We start from the raw sequence: 26,535 nt of genomic DNA on the forward strand, positions 1-26,535 counted from the left end.
CACTGCGCTGGGACAGGGCCTGTCTGCTGCCTGTCTGCTGACGCGCTCTGCCTCAGCACCGGTTAAGAATACCTCCAACACTGTGCCAGCCAAGGAGGGAAGCAGTTTTGTTTTCTGACTTATCAATCTGACATACGCAAAAGCCTTGATACTTTACAACTTCTGCCTGACCTGTAAACTTGACGTGTCTTATGTCTCTCTCTTATTAGAAAACAACAACAAATGCTTCGTATGCATAATACGTTTTCTAGAATACAGTAATACTGAGATATTTCTCGTTGTTAAAGGCCACAATATAGGTTTATCTTTCTATGTACATATAAAAAAAACAGCAAAAAATAAAAACTAGGACACTTGGGAATCTACTTTTTGTGACAGGAAGTTGGACTTGGAAAATAAACTACTCCATGTAAATCCATACATAATTTAAACAGGGCTCCTTATGAGATGCTTTCAAACATTTTATGAGAAAGTTAGTAGTTACCCTATTCTACCAACTACAGATTTGCTACAATACTTCGGGTAATAGAGTTAAGACTGAAAACTGTACCTGGAATCCACTAACAACTCACACCCTCCTCCTTGCCAGACCGTGGCTGCCAGGGCACCCATACAGAAGCTCCTTTCCCTCTTCTCCTGTAAGGACATGGAAAATGGCAACAACTGGAGGGACATTTTCGTTTTCTTGGCCTAACCAAAGCCAGTGTCTGGAAACCAAAGACAATACTATGTTGGCAGGTGCCAAATAAACCCAAGAGGAGAAAAGGAGAGGATCACACTGCTCTACTCCCAGGAATGGAGGGACATCACGGATACTGGAAAAGTTTATGCAATTTCTGTCAATGTGGGGTTCGTTGAGCAGTGGGTTTTATGTGCCTCTAACACCAACTTGGTGTTAAGAGTTCAAAAATAAAAATATTTTAGCTACCAATTTAAGTTCCGCTGTATTCATGGTAACTGTATTAACTGTATATCCAAGTATCCTCAGGATATTAAGGGAACTGGCAATGAAGAGGTTAGTAGATCAGCACGTCACAAAGGTTAAGGGCCAAGGCCTTACTCTGCTATGAACACCCACAGAACCATCTTTGAAATCTACATCACCATCACCAGAGCAATCTCACCAATTCCTCACCTGCAGCAGGAGGATGCTGGCCACTAACTGTGGGCAAATCCAAAGAGCTATCAGACATGACATGCTTAAGATCTCCTCCCACATCAGCCAATTTCATGTCAAACTGAACAGAGAGTGCATCTTCAGAGTCCTCCTTGCCAACACTGCTGCCGCCAATGGAAGGGAGGTCCAAGGACTTCACCGAAGCAGAGTCTTCTTTGGTGTGTCTGAAAGCCACTGCTTTCTCTCCCAAGGATTTGTCAGAGTTCACAGAAGAAAATTTATTGGAGTGGAAGTCGGCAAAATCATCATCACTTTTTACTGAAGGGGTGCTATCTTTCAGTTCTTCAACACCGAGTCCAGATCCTTCCAGAGAAAGCTGTCTGAAGACATCATATTTGGTACACATGGCAACTGAGCTTTGTCCACTCTTCACTGTGCTGCTCAAGCTACTGGTCAGAGGAACAGGGCTTGCTTCCTCTTTAAGGGCATCATATTTATCATCTGACTTCTGCTCACACGAAATAGCGCTATTACTGAAAGCTATAAAATCTGCAAAGTCATCCTGCTCACTAGCAGGTGCTGGGCTAGAATATTCCCCAAAAAGGTTGAATTCTCCAAATTCATCAGCCAAACTAGAGGTTTTAACTGATGCTGATGTTGTCGTAGTTGTAGCAGACCCGGTGGGCTGCGGTCGTGTGGAAACAGGTTTCGATGTACTGAACGTGGTCAAAACGGACAATGATTTCTCACTGCTGCAGCTAACTGAGGAAAACATATCTAGATCTGCTAAATTCAGGGGATTTTTCACTTGTGCTTGTTGTTTCTGCTGCATAGTTCCTGAGGGGAAGGCTGTAGGATAAGTTTTGTCTCTTGTTGGTGGCTCTAGTGGCGATACACTATCGGCGGTTTTAAAATCAGTGAAACCATCATCTGTTCCTGCAGATCTGAATTCTGCAAAGTTTTCTCCTGAGAGGAAAAAACATAAATAGGAACATTGAACTGAAAACTGCATAGTACAGTTGCAAGCATATTAAAATTATAAGGATGGCCCTCCCTGGTGGCGCAGCGGGTTAAAGCACAGCACTGAGAATCTAAAGCCGCTTCCGCATGAGTTCGATTCCCGCCTGCCCCGGAGGTGACCACATGGCGTGGCAGACCTCTCCTGACCCGCCCGCTGCTCCCCTTAGCAGTGTGCTTCGTCAATCTGCCTGTTCTGTTCCCCACTCTGTCTCTGGTGAAGCCTCTCGCCGCCCCTGAGCCTCTGGCCTGTACCCCAGTTCTGTATGCACAAATAAATAAATCTTTAAGAAAAAAAAAATTATAAGGATTACTTTATGAACTTTTCCCACCACTGGCCTGACATCACTGAACTACCATTGAAATCTCATCAGATACCTTTGGAAAATATATGCTTCCACATTAAAACAGCTAGTGATACAGAGAAATAAAAAAAAAAAAATTAAAGTGAAAGCACCGAACAGTACAACTTGCATCCATTTTAGTGTGGCTTGTCCCCAAAAGTGCCAGGTCCTTCAGGGAGCCAAAGTCACTGCCCTTGTGACTTGAAAACAGTCAGTCAGCTAAGAAACAAAGAATTAAGAAGATGCTGAAGGTTGCTCAAGAGTAGCATATTAAAGCAGTGACCCTTTAAAGATAAAATGTGTTAGGCCCTCCCTGGTGGCGCAGTGGGTTAAAGCACTGCACTGAGAAGCTAAAGCCACTTCCGCATGAGTTCGATTCCCGCCTGCCCCGGAGGTGACCACATGGCGCGGCAGACCTCTCCTGACCCGCCCGCTGCTCCCCTCAGCAGTGTACTTCGTCAATCTGCCTGTTCTGCTCCCCACTCTGTCTCTGGTGAAGTCTCTCGCCGCCCCTGTGCCTCTGGCCTGTACCCCAGTTCTGTATGCACAAATAAATAAATCTTTAAAAAAACAAAACAACATAAAATGTGTTATATGATGATGAACTAGGAAAAAAAAAAGTGTAGGTGCCAACGAAGTATTATGAAAGATTGTTATTTATAACATATAACATTGCATAAGGTACTTTTTAAGTATATGGCCATTCAAACAAGACCATACCATGTGGTCTTGCTCAAGTGTTACTTGCAAAGCGTCTGGCTAAGGGCATGTTTTAAAGCAGCTTCTCCCTATACTCAAACAAATAAACTGAAGCTCACAGAAAAAAATCTTGAGTACTTGGGCTTTCCTTGAAATCAGCTATCTCACTATACCAATGAGTACATGGTTTTTATTTATTAAAATTCAAAGAGATTTGAATAAATAAGAACTATTATTTAAAATTTCAAAGGATATAATTTAGACTTCAGCTTATAATTTGTCATTCTGAGGTTGGGATTACTAAAAGTATTCTTGGAGGGAATATTATTGTACGTAAGAGAAAACAGGTACTTTCCATAAATAATTTAACACTCAGTAAAGATACTGATAAAAATCTGGACCTATGATTCCTAGTAGGGCTTTAATTCTTTATTGTCACAGTAATGTTATCATTCATAAATTAGGATGCAGATGATCGGTTTTCTAATGGTGTTTGAAGCTCTTCCATAAAATACCATAAAAAAGATCTTTTAAGACAATTGTTGGCGAGGATGTGGAGAAAAAGGAACCCTCCTACATTGTTGGTGGGAATATAGACTGGCGCAGCCAGTTTGAAGGTTTCTCAAAGTATTAAAAATAGGGGCATCCTTGGTGGCACAAGGGATTGTCTCAGCATTACGAAGCTATTAGCAGCCACTGCAGCTCAAGTTTGATCCCCGCCCAGGGAGCTGACCCACATGGTGCAGCAGACCTCTCCTGTCTCACCCACTGCTCCTCTCAGCAGTGTATTTCAGTGGATCCACCTATTCTGTCCCCTACTGTGTCTCTGGTGAATCCTGTACCTCACCCCACACCTATGGCCTACACCCCAGCTCTTGTATGCATAAATAAATAAAATAAATCATTAAAAACAGATCTACCATATGATCCAGCAATTCTACTCCTATGGAGCTGTCTGAAGAATGCAAAAACACTAATTTGAAGGGATATATGCATTCCTATAGTCTCTGCTGCACTATTTACAACAGCCAAGCTATAGAAACAAACCCAAGTACCCAAGGATAGAGGAGTGGATTAGAAAAATGTGGTGTGTATGCATACAGACCGATGCATCCACACCCACACAGGAATACTACCCAGCGATAAGAATGATCAACTCTTGACATTTACAATCACATGGATGGAACTGAAGGGGATAATGCTACGCAAAAGAAAAATACTGGATGGTCATTTATATGTGGAGTACAGAGAAATAAAACAAAGTGCTATTAAAACCAAACCAATAATAAACCCTAGAACTGACTGTGGAATCCAGGCTACAGTGGGCCAGTGCAACATAATGGTCTATGGTGGAGGGTTATGGTACATTGGTGGTGGGTGTGAGGTGAGATTCTCTGCCTCCAAATCATATACAATGTCACCTCAATGGGAAAAAAAAAACAACCTTGCTTTTAATTTGCTCCAAATATTGGGATAAGTGCAGAGTTAAGACTCTTAACTCATGGTGCTAGAGACAAAAAGGTAGATCATGTTATTTATAAAAATGCATGGTCTTTGACATATACAAAGCAATATATTACACTGACATTAAGATTTACCTGGTAATTTTCCTGGTCTCTCATTTAAATGGAACCAGAAAAGAAGTGGACACAATAAAATTTAGAATTGTTGGCAGGTTTAAATTATTCCTTATTTTATTTAACACTCAATAAGCATAACAAATTCACTGCATAAGAATATGACCCAAAAATGCAGGAATTAAAGTAAAATAGTAAAATAAAGCTAAAAATAAGCCTTCCACAAAATCCAGAAGCCTATGCCAGTAATGCATAAGAGATAAAACAGTAAACATAACATTGTAAAAATACAGGTACCTTACAGAGATTTATAAATTAAAATACAAGCAAGCTTGAATTTCCTTGTCCACTATTTTAATTTCTAATTTTCCCTAAAAAATGAACTATAAATTTATACAAATTATAAAAGCTTATTTAAAGCCCAAAGGCCAATTGTTAAAATTGACATTAAAATGTAGGTTTTAAATACATTGTGCTTTTATCAGGATACATATTTTATATATCATGTGAAAAAATACAGAAAACAATGGGCACTGATTTTTCCTCCTGACCTGAGATATTTAACCAATTCACCCAGTAGGGGAAAATCTATTAATATTAGGGAATTTTAGAAAGAGAGGACTAGCATTCAGAATTCTTATGTTAATGTTTTTTAAGACATACCAATAATAAAGTCAATTTCACAAACTGACAGGAGAAGCAGATGTAAAACTTTTTAAAAAATCACCCTAGAATTTTAGGCATGTGTATTGATAATTATATCTGTATTATTTCTGCAAATAGAAAATGTAATGAAGCAGCCAATTTTTTTTTATCACAAACCAAATTTTTGATGAGCTGCTTTGAAATATCTGTGAAATTGACATGTTGCTTCTTTATTAAAAAAAAAAATCACCACAGCAAAATAAACTTACTGATTTGGAAACTTTTCATTATAAATGTAAGCTGGGTTAAGGGATTAAAGAGAAATAAAGATGGGTAGGCTTTGCAAGTTGAAAACAAAGAATTTTTTGGCTAGTAGATTCACTGTAGTCACTAGAAGCTTGTATGTCGGGAGCTTTTCAGTAAACTTCTGAATCCTCACAAGACCCCCTCTCTAATAACTGCATCCCCCCCGCCCCCTCCCACTACTCATATGGGTTTTATTTGAAACCTTTTTAGTCCTTAGCTGATGTCCTTAGCTGATCAGACATTCTGATCCCTTCCTGTCATGTTCTCCTTACTAATTGTATAATTATTATTTTCTAAAATGACAAACCAATATTTTATATCCTGTTTGTTTTTTCACAAAATAGCGTTTCTCTCCATTGGTGCGGTCACCATGTGGTCGCAGTTGTCTCCCATCACCAAACGCCCCCCGTCATCTACCAGTGTCCCTTGTTGCTCCTCCCCACCTCCACCCTCTGGATGCCTCAGATCTATGGTCTAAGTGACTGCTTTCAAGACCTTCACTGCAAAAGAGATCAGTTTCTGGTCAAACAGAAAGTGTTACTGTACTATAAGGAATATTTTCCTCAACTGTAGGGATAGAAAAAAAATATTATTAAATTCTATTATTTAGTCACTTAAGAAATCCACAGCTCAGAATGCTGAAAGATTCTTCAGCATGAACTCTTAAGGTTTGATGAATTAGGTCTATTTTTAATAAAATAGACTATATTCTCCTAAACTGAGCAAACCTGGTATCTCTATTTGGAAGGTCCTAGAGTTAAATAAAGTTAAGACAGGAATGAAATCAAGCAAACAAAAATGACATTCAATCTGGATTCCGTTAATAAAGTACTGTGAAAGCAGGACCAAGGTACTACTTACATGTTGGTGGCAACACTGTCTTCCCAGGAATAACATGCATAGCATATGATCACTAATACCATACTACACAAAGAACCCGATGTCAACCATGCTCTTTACTCCAACTTGTCTCAGCCAAGGGTTGATAAAAGCATTGCCAGTAATGACAAATTTCAGAAATGACAACTTAAGCCAAAAGTTCTCCAGGGTTTATCCTTGTACTCTTAGTGCCTAGAGCTAGCACTAAGGAAGAGATAATTATTACATCCTAAAGGTTTGAATGAAACATAAGGAAGCATTTTTAGAACCACAGAGCTGTAAGGCATGGAATATTCTTAAAAGAGGGGATTTTCCATTTTTAGAGGTGGATAAACAGTATACTTTATTTTAGCTTTTCTATAACTTTCCAGCTCCTGGGCAGCAGGGTGAGAATAAATGATTGCTGACAATGTTCCAAAGTTAAACATTGAGTACACAAAACCAGAATGTGGTACTGTTCCCAGAAAGAAAGCCTCATTAGAGTATACAAATCTTACAGGATGCACAACTAGACACTGGGGACACAACTTCACTTGTGGATTATATGAACTCTGCATCATGTTTACAGAGTGATTTAACTACAGATATAACTTTCAGTCTTTATATATATTGCTCTTAAATTATCATTTTATATTCCCTTCAACTCAGTTTAAGCCCTTCTATCAGAGATGGGATATATATATGCACAATATATATGAACATAAACCCCTCCATCTTATTATAATAAGTTTTTAAAATCTTGGAAAGTGAAAGACTGTACTTTGCATGGTCACAGAGTACTGTACTGTCAGCAATTCAAGTTGGCCTCTTGTGTACATTAAAATAACAAAAGTAGTGAGTACCCCGTTTGACAGACAACAATCCCATTTGATCTGAAGACTTTCAGTAAAAGGGGATGTAACTTACCCACAGAGGAAATTGTACTGACATGGGCCTTGTTCTGAATTTTAGAAAAGTAATTCCCAATAGCTGAACTGTATTCGCCTCCTTGTAATTTCTAGAACCAATAAGCTAAATATTGTTTTTTTAAAAGCTGAGGTGTGTCATTGAAAGAGCCATGAAATATTTTAATTAAACATAAAATAGTTTATCCATTTAAGAAATCAAAAACTTACCTAAATGTTTACTCTCTGCTGTCTGTTCAAGTTCTCTGAAAGCACTATATTTATCACCAGGCTCTATGATAAAAAGACAGACACTTAATTAAAGTGAGGGACTTTGAGATCACAACTTAAGGAAGATAGATGGCTTTGACCAAACATACATAATGGTGGCACAAACATTTTACATATTTACCATGAAAGGTCACTAATAAAAATAAAGATTTACATTATGAATTTATAAACTTTTTTTTACCTCCAACTGGAACAGTGTTTTCAGAGGATTTGTCAGCTGTAATTCCTTTAAACACAGCATATTTATCCACTGAAGTTGATGCTTTATTTCCAGGAAGTGGCATCAACAAAGAAGGGGCACTAAAAGGGAAAAAGAAATATTCCTTAATGACTCGAACATTGAATTCCTTCCTTTTCATCGTGTGGGAACTTAGGATATATCAAATGTCAAACAAGCACCAAGTTAAAACTCATGCTCTCTGCTTTAAAAGCTAGAAGGCAGACCTTTCCTCTCGCCTGGTGCTTCCTTCAGCAGTGAATTTCAATTAGTCTGACTGTTCTGCTCCTCAATACGTCTATGCTGAATCCTCTCACCCCACACATCTGGCCAGTGTACCCTATTTCTTGTATGCATAAATAATAAATCTTAAAAAAAAAAAAAAGCTAGAAGGGCCTCCCTGGTGGTAGGAGGGGTTAAGTCTCAGTACTATGACGCTATTTGCAGACACTACAGCACAAGTGCAGCCCCCCTGATCCCCAGCCAGCGAGGTGACCCAGTTAGCACCCAGTTAGCATGGCAGATCTCTCCTGTCTTGCACACTGCTCCCCTCAGCAGTGTATTTCAGTAGATCCGCCTGTTTTGCTACTCCCCACTCTGACTCACCCCTTCACCCCTCACATTTCTGGCCTATACCCTAGCTTTTTTTTTTTTTTTTAAGATTTATTTATGTATTCATTTGTACAGAACTGGGGTACAGGACAGAGATGCAGAGGGTGAGAGGATTCACCAGAGACAGAGCAGGGAGCAGAACAGGCAGATCTACGAAGTACACTGCTGAGGGGAGCAGTGGGCGGGGCAGGAGAGGTCTGGCACGCCATGTGGTCACCTCCTGGGCAGGCGAACTCAAGCGAAGTGGCTTTAGCTTCTTAGTGCTGGGCCTTAACCAGCTGTGCCACCAGGGAGGCCCTACCCTAGCTCTTTTATACATAAATATATCTTAACAAGAAAACAAAAAGACAAAAGCTAGAAAATACATAGAAACCAGAAACACAGCCTTTTTTCTTGGAAAATAAAATACTCCCACAAGCAGTAATTCTTTTATTATTTGAAGGGGGTCAGATCCATGTTGACCATCGAATTATCTCTTTTATTAGCCTAGTAATAAATAACTAGAATGTCACTGGAATGATGACGTGCAATTACTTTTTATTTATGTATTTTTACATCATTGTATGACCTGCAATTTTAACTGAAGGTCCTCAAAACTCCAAAAGTGAACTGCTCTAAATATATATACCCAATATCTCAGAGTTAAATTATGTTAGCTTTACTATAAATTATTCTCTAAAATGGGTTCAGAATGCCCAGGTACAATAGATAAGATAAAAATCTTTTTATTAAATGTTCAAGCTAAAATGTAAATTATTCTTTTCATCACATTCCATTGCTTACTGCTAGAAGTTCACACATCTGATAAGTAACAGAGTTAACACAATTTGATCAGAGGCTAAGGAAGGTATCTTTGTAGCAAAGCAACAATCACTTTAAAATTGGATACTTTTGCCCGACACTGGATGGAAAAATAATGTAATGAGCAGTATTGGTTTGGGAAATTCTTAGCTTAAACACAGACTAAGAAAGCATTGCTTCCCCTTCCCCCTTTCCCACCTTATCAGGTGGAGGCAGTTCCCAGGGAGAATATCCTTTACATATGAAAGACTACAACCCACTACAAGCCAGTGCCATTCAACACCACACATGCAAGAGATATAAATGGATTTCTATAGAGTTCTTTGCCCTGGAGCAAAAATCTTTCCACAGTCATTTAAATCTTATCAGTGGCCTATGAGCAAGGTAAAAATCCCAGCTCTTACCCAAGTATGCTAATGAAAGTCCACAGTGCTTTAGGACTGAATGCTATCAAATATTGTAATTTCACCTTACTAGCAAACAGTTAGCTATGTTTTTTGATCTTGACAAATAGGTCTTCATCTATATTTTATAGGTGTATTTTTTCAAGTTTCCTAAGTAAAGTACAACTCATTTACAGAATGTTACACTGATACATAGTAATAAAGGCAATTAATGCACTGGGGAAAAAACACCAAATTGAATTAATTTCTTTTTCACAACCTACGAACTTCACTGGCAATATCTACTAAATAGGGCACATAATTGAGTATTATTAATTTTGGAATTAGTTTTGTAACTGGGTGTTCCCTAGGAAAAGGGAAGTTCCAGGTTCCCTGCCCCACCCAGAAGGAGGGTGGAACTGAGCAGAGAAAAAGGAGAGAGAAGAAGAGAGAAGGAAGGCAGAAGACAGATGGAGAAGGAGACCTAAGGAAGCCACATGGAGCAGCAAGCATGTGATGAAGAAACCGGGCTTGTTTCCTGACCCTGGACTGGTTAAGGCAGATGTGGGTGAGATACCTGTAGGGAGGTGACCATGGCAGTGTTTATATTGATTTTGATTTTGCTCTTTTCCTCTCAGATTTGTCTGGCCATTTCTGACCCTTTTCCATGGGTCCCAGCCAGAAGGTGCTTTAGTCTTGTGGCAGGCTTTCAGGCCTTGCTTTGGGCCAATCCCTTTTGGGTTGACTTTTGCCCACGAGGGGATGGGTAACTTCAGGTGTTTGATTTAGAAGTTATATTCTTTGTGTTCCATATTGTATATTCACTGTATTAAAGTCACTTTTCATTAAAGCTTTATATGTTTTGTCTTGTTGCGGCGGATGGCAGAACCCACTTAGAGCAGGCAGGTTTTGGGACTTCAGGGGTGCCTCTCTCTGAATTGAGGTGCCCTATAACAGATTTGTTGCCCTATAACAGTTTTACAGAATTGGAAAAAATGGACTATCTTCATGGTAATGAAACATTGCTGACAGTCAACAAAATAAAATTCTATTTAAAGAAAACCATGACAGACCACAATTTTACACATATTACAAATGAATAATTCATCCCAGCTCTTTCTGGACAGTTATTTTAAAAAATACTGTAATCACCAGGAAAGTGTTTATGCCAGTTACCTAAGGTAGTCACGATCTGTTCCGAACAGGAATACAGTTACACTACAACACCAATGAAAGGTACTCATGGGAGAGAGGCATATCTTTAAGTCTTATGAACTTGCATTCTACTGAAAGGTAAGACTTTAGAGAATTTGGTCATCCAATAATGTGTTTTTCTTTTTCTCTAGTGAACCCATTTGTGTCTTATAATCACTCCATGTGGCTGGGGTGGATTGTTTCTACCCTGCTAAACAGACATTTAAAAAGCAAAATAAATTAGCTAAAGCTAACTCCCAACACCCTCCCCTTTAACCTTCTCTGAACTATTCTATCCTTGGTGCTGCATCTATGCCTGGTTTACCACTCTAGTTTCCCAGAGCCTGGCACACAGCTACATGACGAGTAAAAGAACAATGATTTTGTTCTCCAGACCCCTTTCATGCTGCCGTAACAGCAGGTTTATGTGCTATTTCTCCTTTGCTTTTGATACCAGTTTAACACTGAGCCCAAACAATTATTCAGATAGTAACTTCTCAGTGTCTATAACTCTAAACCCAGGATACCTCTCATCATCTTGTGGCAGCTGAATTTAGCTCACAAAGTTGCAAGGATCACCCTCATGCTACCTCTTCTTTTTTTTAAAGAAGATTTATTTACTTATGCATACAGAACTGGGGTACAGGCCAGACTTGAAGGGGCATTGAAATGATTCATCACAGAGTGGGGAGTAGAATAGGCAGATGGATGAAGTACACTGCTGAGGGGAGCAATGGGCGAGACAGGAGAGGTCTGCTGCGCCATGTGGATCACCTCTGGGGTGGGGATCGAACTTGCACCGAAGTGGTCACGGCCAGCTTCGCAGTGCTGCTCTTGAAACCACTGCACCACCAAGGAGGGCCATATTTCTAAAATGTTTTACAGATTATGCCACAAATTTGAAGGTATCTTACCCTGAACTAAGGTCACTTCTTCACAGACTAACAAATAAGTTTTAACAACTTATTTGCCTTTTCATTTTCTTTGACAATGCTCACTTTCTGCTTAAAATTACACCCAAAATGGCCTCATCTAAATTTAGCTAGTCATATGCTAATTTAAAAAATAACCCTTTAAAATAAACTCACAATCTGGAATACAGGTGATCATAAACTGGGGAATTTTATATGTGTGCGCGCACACAGACGTGCACACACACAAACACAGAGCTAAGGTATAAATTAATTCTAAGAGAGTTTTATGAGAGAATACACCCAGAAAAAACTAAGCTTCTTTAGAAGAGGAATGGCTTTTTCTTCTGTATTTCTAGTGCCTATCCACAAAGCTAAATAATTGTTTCTGAGTGAGTCAATGAACAACGAGGATGGATTTTTAGACATGAGCAAAATGTTTTCAGGTACAGAAATTGAAGTAGTCATGTCAGAACTGAAAAGGAAAAGTTGCAAAGTATGGCTGTCCATGGAAGTAAAGTCATTCTATGGAGATAAATGACACACGAAATTGTTAATAGCCCATGTAGCTCACATCTGGTTATCATCTTGAAACTTTCTATGTCTAGAATATAATTCTATCTACCAAGAGAAGTTTTTTCCCTATAGGAATGAACCATCAATTTGATAAGTTTAACATCTAACTTCCACACTACAATAAGGCACACATCTTATTTTATTGTGCTTTGCTTTATAAAGCATACTTCACAGATAACTGTGATTTTTACAAATTCAAAGTGTGGATCAAGTCTACCGGCACTATTTTCCCAATTGCATGGGCTCACTTGGTATCTTTATGTCACATTTAATTAAGACATGCACATTTTTGGGAAATGCTATACCACATTCAATAGAGTATAGTACTGTGCAAACATAACTTTCAAATGCATGGAAACCAAAAACTGGTGTGTCTAATGTTACTGAGATACTCACTTTATAGCAGTGGCCTGGAACTGAACCCATACTTTCTTCAAGGTGTGCCTGTATTTTTCTTCCAACATACTTATATTAATTAATACAAACTTAAATTAATTTCCTCCAATAAACTTATATTAAGCACTACATCTATAGACATGAAAAACTGTCTTCAAATACTTAAGAGCATCACCAGGAAAACAGTGAGGTCGGTCCAGCAATTATCAATTAATTAGGAATTAGGACACAAGTATCTATAATATTCTTATAGGTGAGAGGCGAGACCCTAAACTCATCTTGGAAGTGAAGACTGGACTGGCGGAGTGGGGTTAGTAAAAAGTTTCCACATTACACTGCTTTTTGAAATTGGTTTTTCTGTATGCATAAATAAATCTTAAAAAAAAAAAAGAGGTAGCATGAGGATGATGCTTACAGCTTCAAATGCTGGACAATGCTCAAATTAACTGTGCTAGAATTACAGAATTTCAGGCTGAAGAAAATAATGTAGAAGGCCACAAACTTGAAAGAGCACAATCAGTCTGGAGCTGTTTTGGCATGTCATAGTATAAGCAGAGGGAAAAAATGCAAAGAATTGAGAGTAGGCATAGTGGAGCAAGATTCCACATCATTGTTTTTCCAGGTCAAGCAGATGACAGAATTGACAGTGTAAAGGAGAAAGGAGTCCAAGCTAAAAAAAAAAAGCTTCTGATTTGATGATTGGATATACTGACATTCACCAAGGAAAGGAATGATTTAATCATTTTATGCTAGCTTTACATAGAGAAAGAATTTAATTTCATGCAGGTAATGTGAGATGCTTTGGATCATTCAGAGAGGGATATTTAGACAGCAGAAGAACATAAATTTTATTTAAAGGAACAGGTTTGAGAAAGAAGTATATCAGGTCAAATATACACGTTCTGGTTTAGAATACATTAAGAATACATTCAGTGGTGCATTCTTAAAATTGGCATAATCTCTTAACCTAACTTGTATAGTGTCTATATAATGTCTATCCCTTAGTTATTGCTATAGCATGTACTGCAGGAAGTATTAACTAAAAATTGATAAGTGATGAATGTAAGTGATGTAATGAAGTTGAACTAATAGAAAAACAAGAGCAATGGAATATGTATTCTGTCAAAAACAAGTGACAAAAATGAAACCAAACAAATTCATGCTGCTTAAAGTCTGGTGTGTTCTGTTCTGTTGAAGAGTTTCAAACACTTAGGGAAAAAATGAGGTGGAAAGGTGTTCATGACATGCCAAATCAGTTACTGTACCCTGAAAGGTAAGCTAGCACATAAAACACTAGAGAATGTTTATACATTTCAATGCAAACAAGTAAATCTGAAGGTGTAAGAGCCACTGATCTCAAATGAATAATCACAGGGAAGTTTCTGAATTATGATTGTGGTGGGAAGTCAATGGTGCATTATATTACAAAAATATTAATTACTTGCCCCTGACAAAAAGGTTTCAACAGTGGGACCTGGCTCTATTACAAGAACATAAAGCCATCACTGCACAGGTGCACTCAGCTAAAATAAGTCAGATTTAGAACAGACCATAAAAAAAAAAAAACGGCAAGCAGGAGTGGATCATGAAAAAAAGGCAGAAGGTGGGCAAAAGGAGAGAACTTCAAAGAGGAGAAGTATGAATAATGAGAGAATAATAGAGAAAACTTGAGAGTAAGGAATCTTAATTCTCTTATAAACAGGCTTCTCCTTGTAAACTCCTCATTCTCAGTTATTAAATACAGTGTTAATGATAACCAGTTTTTTCTACCTGTTTCCTTGTTGGGAATTTGTTTTTGAAGGAGGAGGCAACTCTTGGAAATCACTGAATGAGTCATCAAGGGATCCTGACTTAGAAGCATCTTGAAATTCCTGGAAGTCATCTTCTTCTGGTTTTACCACCTAGATTTACAGAGGACATTTAAATAGATGTCAAACTGATAAAATAATAAATAACAAATCTCCAAGTGTTAATTTAATAACTGCCTTTGAAATCTCCCCACTAAGGTAAAGCTAATAAAATGTAGAACACCCTTTGGATATAGCCCTTAAGGCAGAATCCCGTTTTGTGTTTTTAGATATGCTCTTTCATACATGGTAAAAGACTGGTCTAAAGAGAGAATATGAGTAGCTGAATCATATAGATTATGAGAATCTGCCATTTAAAAAAAACATTTACACACATTTGGAAAATACAAAATGATACAAACTTGTTACACTTATTACAAATGTATAAGTAATGAATAATGAATAATGAATGAATAATGACCCCTAATCTCATGCTCATGAAGTATTAACAGTTCGTTTATTCATAAAAAATGAGCTTCTAATGGTTCTACACTTAAAAAAAAATGTAATTTTATAACATAGAACTAACTCTTTTCTATGCATTATATGTATAGCTATCACATTCATTTTAATGATGAAACAGTTTACCGGTGTATAGATAAACCATAAGTTACTTAACTTTCTTAATGGACATTTATCTATTTCTAATTTTTCACTCTAATAAATAAGACCAAAACAAATATCCTTTGATATCGTTTCTAACAGGAGTTTATTTCTATATAGATTCCTAGCAGTTTACTACTTTCTATAGCTATTCCAAACCTGCCTTCCAAAAAAGTCGTGCCAATAAACTTAAAACTATTATTTTTATTGACAGTTAAATATTAAGCATTTAAAACTTTACTAATCTGAGAAGTGAAAAATAAAAAATTTCAAATTTAGCAGTTTCCTCAAAACACACAGCCTAAGAATTTAATCAGCTTTATTAGGCTTGATGATTAAAATGTGTATGCGATAAAGAACTAAATTTTTACACAAAATTCAAATATCTTAAGGTTTAAAAAATATCTTCATGCTTTTAAAGTAATGAAACATTAAATGTGCATTTTTTAGTCACTTCTAGTGACTTAATAGTCACTTCTAGTGTTCAACAATCTTCTCTATACATCCCTGAAAAAAATGTTGCTTTGATTCACTTTCATGAATTACTGAGCATCAGGAATGTGCATGACTGCTCCTTTTACCTGATTTGCCTGGTGAGCTGGCATGAAGCCACTGGAAGCCTGGGCTGCAGCTCCCCCAACTGGTCCAACATGGTTAATGCCCATAACTGACTGTCCAAGATTGAGGGGCAAAGAACCTGCAGGGCCTTGAGGCATTCCAGTTGGCTGACTCACAGCAGAAGGCAAAGTCATAGGAAAGCCACTTAGAGTTGGAACAGGAGCTGCTGGGAACTGGTTTAAAGCATCAGGACCCAAGGCTGGAACACCCCTCTAGAAAGAAGAAAAAAAAAAATTTATGGGAACTGTAAACCAAATGCAATCCAAAGCTCGCAAAGACCTGATTGTAAAATATGTAGCTCTGGTAATTTTTCACTTTCATTCTTCCAAAACTCATGAATTTGATACAAGTAAGTGAACTACAAGATTAATGCAAACCTAATAGCTAGCACAGACATGGCTAACACCGATCAGCAACACCATTTTTCAGTTTTGATTAAGTCATTAAAATGAAATTTTTAGGGCCTTCCCTGGTCATGCAAGGGATTAAAGCACAGCATTATGAAGCTATTGCAGCCACTGAAGCACAAGTTCAATCCCAGGCTCGGGGGGTGACCCACATGGCACAGCAGATCTCTCCTGACCCGCCTGCTGCTCCCCTTAGCAGTATTATTTCGGTCAAATCCACCTGTTCTGCTCCCCACTCTGTTTCTGGTGACTTCTCTCACCACCCCTGCAACTCTGGCCTATAACGCAGTTCTATATGTATAAATAAATCTTTAAAAAAATAAATAAATAAAAATTAAAAAAATATTTTTTAGTATGAGAATACATTGTATCAAAGTAATTTTAAACAAGGACTTGAAAGGACAGATAAAACAATTTTTCATCTATTACTAACTTTCGGGTTCAGAAAGGACACAATTAGGCTATCGAAAGTTAATATATTTTTTAAAAACCTTCAAATAAAGGATTATTTTGTTAATATGTTTATTATAGAAAATGTATCTTTTGAAGTACTGTGTCTCAGTATGAAATTAACAAGTAGGCCTCCCTGGTGGCACAAGAGGTTAAGTCTCAGCACCACCAAGCTATCCCTGGCCAGGGAGCTGACCCACATGGTACAGCAAACCTCGCCTGTTTTGCTGCTCCCCTCAGCAGTATATTTCAGTAGATCTACCTGTTCTGCTCCCCACTTGGTCTCTGGTGAATCCTTCCCCTCCCTCCTCCCACTCCTGTGGTCTACAACCCAGCTCTTGTATGCATAAATAAAATATTAAAAAGAAATAAGCAATTATTTATTAATAAGTTTAATTATTATTGAATTAAAAAATAATAAAATTTATTGTACAAGGAGTTAAAAGTTGTAATAAAAAAGGATTCCTATTCCTTTAACTTACATTGAAAAGTTTGATTTAACTTAAGAAACACTGTCTACCTGTGTTACTGCTATCATGGCGAGAACGGTGTAAAGTTCTTCTTTAGTAAGCTTGCCAGGTGTAGTTCGATTAGCTAAAGCCCATATTTGTCCAAGAGTTTCCCTGGGAAGTCCAGATGATATCAGAATGGGATAAAGTTTAGCAGTATCTATTCCAGTTGGAGTCATTGTGGTTTCTAAAATTTTCTTATAGGCATCTATTACAAGAAAGACCATATGACAAATGTTAACATAAATGATTGAGCTTTTTGCTGTCATTCTAAGAATAATTTTAAATCAAGATGCTTTAGTATAAAAGAAATCACATTAGGATTTGAACTGCTATAGAGACTATCAATGCAAATATTTAGCAATTACAAGAGAGGCTGACGCATTGTTTTAAAGATGGCTATTTGGGCAAAAGGTAAAAAATTCTTAATTCAGTAGAAGACAGCAACAACAATTAGTGTTTAAAATTTATTTTTACATCTAGAATTTAAATATGAATTACAGGTTTGTAGGCCAGCCATACACATACACACTTAGACTAGGAAATTGTGTATGCACAAATGTTAGGAAAGAGGGTGAAAGAAATAAAAGCTGGCAGAAAACAGCACTCCAAAATATAAGATGATCTAAATGTTGCTTACTTGGCTTATAGACAAAGAGAAAGTGGAAAAGATGCAAACTGTCTAAAGGCAGTTTAGAATATTTCAGAATATGAAGCACTATCTTGGAAATTAGTTTTTTACTTTGTTATGATGCAAAATGGACATTAACTGGTTTCATTCAAAAAACAGCTGAGCTACAGGAATTCTGCCTAAGTTTTAATCAAGTGTGCAGTAACTTCAGTTTTTGATCAGCCTAGAAAATTAAAGATCTGATGAAGTTACATAGTTTTCAAGGGTTGGCAAGGTACCATAAATTAAACACATTACATTTTATTAAGATTGATTAGCACATGCTACTGTAATCATGCATATCAACTGTGGCTTAAACAATTCATTTCCTCAAGTCAACTGAATACTGCCACAAAATATGCATCTTTGTGATAATATGCATAAAAAAAGTAAACATCATTTTCCAAAGTAAAGGCATCATTTAGACGTTTATGTCATATAGTTAACCACATGACAAAGTTAAAGTATTTATAAAAATCGTTTTTATAAATTAAAAATATTTTTAAAAATGAGTGCAAAAAATTATATTAAATGTATTAGTACTATTTTTGATAAGCTATTAATAATCTGTGAAATATCCATAATGCCTTTTAAAGCATGATAAATATAAATTTTTAGAAGTACATGAAGTCAATAAAACAAAGCAAACCATTTCTCCTGGCCTCCCTGGTGACATAGGGATTAAATTTCAGTACTACCACTAGGAAGGCCCTCCCACCACAAAGGGCCTGAGTTTGATTAGCACTTAGCCAGGTGCTAATCCACATGCTACCATAGAGCTCTCCTGTCCTGCCCTCAGCAGTGGATTTCAGTCAATCTGCCTGTTCTGCCCCTCACTCTCTCTGAATCCTCTCACCACCCTGAACCAGTGGTCTACACCATAGTTCTACTACATAAAAAAAAAATACAAATCTTACAATAAAGGAATTCTATTTTTTAAAAATATTTTTCCTGCATTTATTTTATTTATATATGAAGCAACCCTAAGAAACATGTGCTAAATTTTTCTGTACCCTTTCAAAAAAAAAAAAAAAAAATCAGCCTTCTACATATTTTGAAACCATAACAGTAAATATTTAGTTATATTTAGAGTATTTAAAGCAAAATATCCAATGAGGTTTTTTTACCTGGAACCAAACTCTCATTGTAAATCCAAGGTGGCATTCTGGGTTGAACAGGATCCTGTGGGGGAAATACTCCCACACCTGGAAGACAAGCACATTGCCTGATGTATACAAGGGTCCATGCAGACATCATAGTCAAATCACTATAAAGTAAGAGCATTGGCAGAAGACGATAAAAAAAGTCACCAATACCTCTAAGATACTTGGTTTCTAAATAACTATTTCACAACTATGTACTCAAGAGCAGATTAAAGAAAAAATTTAGCAAGTCAACATTTTGAATTGTATGTGGCTTGCACCATTTCACATGTACTACAAATTAAAGGAAAAAACAGGCTAGAGGTCAGATGGCAGTTTAAAAATTATATATTTAAAAAACCTTACTCAAACTTTATTTACACTTTTTTTTTGGCAACACCTGATTTTCTTTTTTCACTCAGCATGACAGTGCTGCCTTAGATATACAGAACTTCTGGCTTTTATTTTGCAGAGTTAAATATACTCTGCAAATTTGCCTCTTTAGGTACCCACATTCTAATTCATCTCTGCAAGCTGAGTTTATAAAAATTTGGATCTTTTAGGCAATGATGTTATGATTTTCTTTATAGAAACGAAACTACATTCTCATTGGTGACTTTTCGAGTTAAATCTTAACTTTTCAATCTTTATAGAAGAACAGAAAGTATAAGAAGGGAAAATAGTTTTAAAAAATATGAGGAAAAGAATTTTTAAATCAGGAATGATTCTGATTAAAAAGCTGGTTATCAAAACAATTGTTTTAAAGGGAGTAAGTGTATTGAAAGAATTCAGAGCAAAATCTTAAGGGTTAATTGGAGGAAAAGAATGTATTAAAATATTTTCAGAAAAAATTCAATTAGCAAAATCAAGCAGCATTCATTTTAAGATTAATACTTAAGGTGTTAGCAACGGAGCAACAACTGGTTAAGTGAACTTTTTGCTTAATATTTCATGAGCTCACCACTCTCTTCAGTGGACAGGTTTTGATCTGAAGTCTTTCCTGCTGTAGAGGTACCATTTACACATCCATCTACGGCACCCCCGTTATTGGCTGTTAAACTGGGATGGTTCTTACTGGAACCTGCATATAGGCCTTTGTGCCCAACTTCAGAAGTGTTTAATTTAGTTTGTTCCTGACCAGATGTAATTATCTCACAAGATACTAGGAGTTTCTCTTCCAAAGAAGGGCCTAAACAAACAGCATGAAGGGTTATTTGTATGTAACTTTGTAGTTTTTTATCACTCATTCCCACCAGTATCTTTAAAAGGGAAGACCCTGCCACATATAAATTCTGGTAATTCAATCACTAAGTACTTATACAAGATTTAAACATTATGTATTTTAATTCTCAAGAATTCTATGAGCCAGTAGGTAGAATGGTGTAGTAGAAAAAGTACACCTTAGAAATTTGGCCAGCTATTCCGGATGCGGACACTTCCACCAACTACTGGGGGTCTGAGACCTCTGGCCAGTAAGAACATCTCTGCGTCCATTTCTGCAGGCAACTTTCTTGAAAAAGTTTGGGTGAAAGCACGTGTCTGATAAGATCCCTCTCAGCCTACTCTTCTCAGACAGGGTATGACAACTCTCGCCTCCTCCCCCTCCTCCCCCCCAGTATTTCAAAGGAGGTAAAATCAAAGTACAGAAATATCTGAAGACTTGAGGAAAGATAAACAGTTTAAGCAGAGAATCTGGATTTCTAGCCCATGGCTCTCTCAGCAAACAAGCTGGAGTCAAGCTGCCTTCCCTGGCTCGTATTACCCTTACAGAAATGATGTCTGTGATTTTCCCAAATGAGTAAAATCATTAAGAATCAGTTGCTTTTAAAGTTTGAAGGTGGTTTATATTGTTCCTAAATTTGGAGCCAAAATTCAAATCACTCTTCTGGAATTTAAAAATTCACTTACTTTGGTGAATTTCAAAAGTACTCATATTCACATTTACTAAGGTACATCTTTCTTTGCTAACCTATTATTTTACTTCCTTAAGAGAAGTAAAAGATCCAAGATTATCTTAAGAATGCTTTCATTAACATTCTAGGAGTTATCTACTTTCTGCAGTGTGAGTGAAGCTAAAATAGTAGAAAATAAGGAATCTACCCAGGGAACCAGGTAAGGCAAAGGCACTGGAAGCTGACCTGGAGGCAGAGGCTGGGCTCCAGCCCTCTGCGCATGCAAGTGGCCAAGTGGGGTGGTGGCATGGAAAGATTGAAAAGGCTGGGAAGTGGAAGGCCCACATGAGGGAACTTCAACAGGTCCCTGCATAAAGTCACTGAATTCTTCTTCACCAAGAAAGGCAGGTGATGGGGAGACAGTTTTAGTAGAATGAGATGATGTGGGATAATCTGCAAAATGGAAAATGGCAATGAAACACAGGGAAATGGAAGTCAACAAGGAAAAAGATGTAGTACAATTTCAAAAGAACATACTGAAACATGAGCAGTGGAGGCGAACAAGAAATAACAACAGTCAAGTGGAATTATACAAAAAATGCAAAACACTCTGGGGTCTAGTCATAATTTTCTGTCCTTATAAAGTTGTTTGTTTTTATATTTGGTTCAAAAGCAGAAAAAAAATGAAAAATCACAATTTCTTTTATTAGGCCAGTACTAATTTTTTTTTTTGGACCCCAGTAATAATTCACATCAAACTGGTGATTATTTTTGAAACCCAAATAATCCATTTTTCTGGTTAATATTTTCTCAAGTTAGTATATAGAAAATATAAGAAAACACCTATATACTGCTGAGTAAATTTTGTACAGAGAAATTAGTTTCATTATGTTAATAAGTAAAAATACATGACAGACACTTGAAATTTTTTACATATTATGCCTGACTGTACATCAATCACATTTCAGTAAAGTTACCATATGAGATATGAAAATTACAAAAGACCATTAAACACATTATCAAGGTGATATTTTCTTGTAAAGTGCATCAAAATTGAAACACCAAAAAGGGCTAAGTCATATAGTAGTCACGTTAAAGTAAACCTGACTGAGGACTATGTTTAGAAGAGCTTTGGTTCTAAAGGATATAAACATCACTTATGCAATACACCACCTCTACAGGGGCTATATTCAATACAAGACTCACTAGTAATACAATAGTTGCTGCTTCTTTGTAGTTTTAACTATTTGAATTACTTTAATATTTAACTTAAGTGTAAAGTCACAAGAAGCAGTCTTTTTGTAAACAGAGTCTCAGGCACTGGTGGGAGCACTTGGCAACAGGAGAAGCCCTCACAGGAACAAAAGTTACTGGTTAAGCCTGACCAAGATGACCACCACCCTAAAGCACCAAGAAATCAAGGCAGAGCCCTTGTAGAAAAAGCCAGTGGGGAGCCTTTCAGGGGCTGGTGAAGTCCTAGGCAGAGCCTGTAGGAAAGGGGCTTTGACAAGATCTCTCCGGTCTTTGGCCAATTTCTGGTGCTAAGAAAGATGAGGCCCTCTTCTGCAAATGGCTGAAGGACTCATAATACCAACACCAAGCAGTCCCTGGACTTCCTCTGGTGCCTTTGAGAATGGTGCGATGCCTTCTTGGGATGCCCTCTGAGGCTCCCCAATTCCCCAGCTCTGCAAATTTTGCAGCCGAGTGGGGACTCCTCTGTACTTTACAAAGGACAAGTCTGCTGTTGTACCCACTTCGATGTACTTAAGGGTCTTTTGGGAGTTTTCTTCCCTCGCTGCTTTTTTTGATTCTTGCTCTTGCTTGCTTCTCCCTTCTTCTACGCCTGCCAGTTTCAAGTCAACCACTACGAGCTATTCAGAATGGAATGCTGGGTCCTTTCCTCACCCCACTCTCACCTTCGATCTGTTTTATGCCATGCTGCTCCTTCTTTGGCAGAATAGTCACTGTTCTTGTAAGTTTATTAAATCAAAGTCCATGGCTTTCAAAAAATAAAAATCAAATAAAAAGACTCATTTGAAAAATGAGATAAGTACCACATACTTATCTTTTGGAGTCACAAAATACAACCTGGAAGCATTGAAAGTTCTATAAAATATACCAAATGAATACGCAAAATTAATGCTTTAATTTTATTTTAAAAATGAAAAAAGTTTTCTATATTGGACTCCAACCCTCTCAATAATGGTCACTCAGAGTACTGATATAAGTTTGGATTCTCAGACCAGTACTGGCAGAAAAGAGTGGTACTAGAAAACTGAGGGTTATAGAAATGCTTTTTAAATGGACCCTAACTACTTACCAGCAACAAGACTGCAAAGACCAAACCAGCTTCTTTACATTTGACTAGACTTATGTGGTATAAAATTTGGTTCATAAATCCTTGCAGCTATCTACATATGATTAATAGTCTAAAAATTATATAAAAAGACACTTTGTATTTTAATATACATAATATATGGAGGAAAATTAAAAGCTCTTTGGTGGTAAAAACCTTGGAAATTCTTTTTACATATTTTATCGTAAGACCCTAACTGGAGAAGCTCTAGGAAATCCATGGGCTTACTTCAGCAAAATATTTTCTTGATAAACATGAAGTGGTTAACTGGAAACAACTAACTGCATATGTGCTGAGACAACTCTTTGAACATCAAAATTTTTGATTCAACTTGCTGAATCACACCTGGTCTTCCAAATGGCTATTTAACGCAATAGGAATATTTAACATGACAAATACTATTCCTCTCCAGCTTCTCCTTTTTCTAAGATCCATAGTGGGTTCAGCCTTCCAAAGAAGGTATTCTTAGATTGCTTTAGTTTATAATTTTCACTTTTAGGTAAGTTTTTTCTTTCTGAAATTAAAGCTTGGCATGTATTTTACCTTGGGGCATAGTTTTGGAATGATAAAATTAATAGGATGACATTAAAGCTGTCCCAGAAAGCCAACAACAGGGTACTATGCAAATCTTAGGTTGCTCTCTCTTGACACTTTACCTATGAAAGTACTATAATGCAAGAGTTAAGATAAAATTTATCAATTTAATATGTACTAGCACAAAACAGAATTTTCCTGGTTAGCCAAAAGATACCTAAAAACGGTTGACCTAGCAATGGCATGTTATTCCTGGAATTAGCTGAAAATATAATATCGGTATTTTTTAAAAGTATATATTAACAGTTAAGACAAGAATCATTTCAACTGCTACCAGTTCAAAAACCAAAAGTATCCCATTATGGTGCATTAAATAGACACTTTCTTCCTTAAAGATAATCGATAACAAAACTACAGAGAAATATTTCAAAGAAACTAAAATTTCCTAAGAAGCATTATAAAGCTCATGACTTAAAAAAAGCATTAAAGAATTCCCAAGTTTAACCATATTGAATGAAAAGCAAACTAGATTGTAAAAAGTTAAAAATTATTTTTAGGGCCCTCCCTGGTGACGCAGTGGGTTAAAGCACAGCACTAAGAAGCTTAAACCACTTCCACATGAGTTCGATTCCCGCCTGCCCCGGAGGTTACCCACATGGCGTGGCAGACCTCTCCTGACCCGCCTTCTGCTCCCCTCAGCAGTGTACTTTGTTGATCTGCCTGTTCTGCTCCCCACTCTTTCCCTGGTGAATCCTCTCACCCTCCGCATGTCTGGCCTGTACCCCAGTTCTGAATAAATAAATCTTTAAAAAAAAATTATTTTTAAACAAGGAAAACGAAGTATTAAGCTTTCTTACATTTTCTTTGAATAAATGGATTATACAGAAGTTTGTAAGAGAAGCTGTCATACAGACATTAGAACACAAAGAAGTTTTCTCTCCCAGTCTCAAGTAGTTGTCCAAACCAGAAGCTCCTACTCGCTATAAAGTTTAAATATCCAATTCAGTACTTTGCTTGAAGAAAGAACTCACTGTTCACACACACAAAGCAGTCAATTAAACACAGAGGGACTTTGTCACCTTCCAACAAAAGTTTTAACTTAAACTACCTGGTTTCTTAGGGAGTGACGCTGGAGTGGGGTGCATCTTAGCATCTCTGGAAAATCCATCTAGGTTTCCTTTTATGGCTTCCAAAGCATCATCTCTACTCTTCTCTCCTGTCTAAGAAACAATAAATATAGGCATATTTCTGTACTCTTTTTCTATGTCCAAGATTTCTACCACATACTTCTGACAATGAATTTTCCAACTCAGAAAACTTTAAGTTATAAAGCAAAGGTTTAATGGCATTCCACAGCAGAGATCAAAATCGTGGAAGGCCTATTTATAAATATTTTAGGACACAGCTGTAGACATTAAGTATCCTGCACTAATGTTTCCCAAGAAAAGATTATAGTCCCTATAATTGTAGTGACAAGGTTGAAAAGATAATGGCTAATAGCCTCTTCCCCTCAAACACAACATCTCTGTAGAAAAAGAAAAGTCTTTATTTCAGGACCTACAGCTACCAAAATGAAAGCAATCAACCACAGCCTCAGCCTGGGCTGGTGCCCCCATGAAGAGCCACTGAACACCCTGCAGCACATGTGCTGTGGAGAGCGTAGTGGAATACATTACCTTGGGTTTCACACTACTCAACAGCCTGAGCTTTTGTTTCTGCTCTTCAAACTGGCGCCGTTTTCTTTCTTCTTCTAAGAGCTTCTGCTGTTGTTCAAATCGTTTTCTGAAGGAAAAACAATCTAGTAAAGAACCAGTTTCAGGAATTATCAGCTGTGTTATACTGATATTTCTACTAACAGTGTCAGCCACATTATCTAGCATTTTTAGAACTAAAAATTTCTACTATTTCATTTTCTCATGACAATTCTGTTTTTCCACAATTTAAATTTGAAACATGTTTCAGGTAAAATAAGAGAATTGAACTAGAGAATCACTAAAGGTCACTTCTGGCTTTTCACTTAAATTTATTTTTAAAGGCAACATGACTGTTTCACTTCAGCTCTCCGTGAGAGAATATTTGAAAACTTTTTAAATGACTACTGTCATGTGTCTTTGCTAGCTTTGCATCCTGGATGTCTCTTACTGCTGCTCTTCAGCAAACTGCTTCTGCAAATCTGGAGAGTACTGTGGGCCTGCAGGGCGCATTCCAAGGAATGGTGCTTGTCCCAGGTAAGGCATTCCTGCGGCTGGCATCGGTCCCATCGGTATCCCTGCCTGGGTAAAATAGACAAAAGCTTAAAAAGTAATTTCTCCTTGATTTATTATCAGGGAAAACTGTAACTTCAGTACAACCCTTCTAAATCATTTTTATGAATGAAACTGTCTTAATATCTATTAGTCAAGTATGTTAAGATTGTTGAAACCTGTATCTTTACTGATTGTGGATTTGTCTGTTTCTCTTTGTTGTTCTTTCTGTCAATTTCTCTTTTATATAGTTTATTAATGGAAGACCCACTTTACCATTAGGCTTTTAAAGTTTTCTTACCTTAAAGAATATTTTGTCTAAAGGAACATACCTCAACATGATAAAAGCCATCTACGATAAGCCCACAGCCAATATTATCCTCAACGGAGAAAAACTGAAAGCCTTTCCTTTGAG

At 37.1% G+C, this 26,535-nt stretch overlaps 1 protein-coding gene across 7 annotated transcripts in view; it reads right to left on the bottom strand.

Annotated features, from left to right (window-relative positions):
• The window catches only part of SYNRG (synergin, gamma), a 67,956-nt gene that overhangs the window by 26,723 nt on the left and 14,698 nt on the right, over positions 1–26,535 (bottom strand). For 3 of the 7 annotated variants that reach the window (XM_012726402.1, XM_012726401.1, XM_012726403.1), the window contains exons 4-13: positions 26,020–26,150; positions 25,554–25,659; positions 24,986–25,097; positions 19,081–19,158; positions 17,295–17,491; positions 15,881–16,129; positions 14,620–14,750; positions 7,941–8,059; positions 7,700–7,762; positions 1,136–2,083 (exon numbers count right to left, since the gene is read on the bottom strand). In XM_012726402.1, coding sequence (XP_012581856.1) covers positions 1,136–2,083; positions 7,700–7,762; positions 7,941–8,059; positions 14,620–14,750; positions 15,881–16,129; positions 17,295–17,491; positions 19,081–19,158; positions 24,986–25,097; positions 25,554–25,659; positions 26,020–26,150 — 2,134 coding nt within the window. Of the gene's footprint in view, positions 1–1,135; positions 2,084–7,699; positions 7,763–7,940; positions 8,060–14,619; positions 14,751–15,880; positions 16,130–17,294; positions 17,492–19,080; positions 19,159–20,056; positions 20,285–21,233; positions 21,441–24,985; positions 25,098–25,553; positions 25,660–26,019; positions 26,151–26,535 lie in introns of all 7 variants that reach the window. The other 4 variants (XM_012726399.1, XM_012726400.1, XM_012726404.1 and 1 more) reach the window with 3 other exon arrangements.

The sequence above is a fragment of the Condylura cristata genome, unplaced genomic scaffold (assembly GCF_000260355.1).
Source record: "Condylura cristata isolate star-nosed mole 26May11 unplaced genomic scaffold, ConCri1.0 scaffold00017, whole genome shotgun sequence".
Classification (NCBI taxonomy): domain Eukaryota; kingdom Metazoa; phylum Chordata; class Mammalia; order Eulipotyphla; family Talpidae; genus Condylura; species Condylura cristata.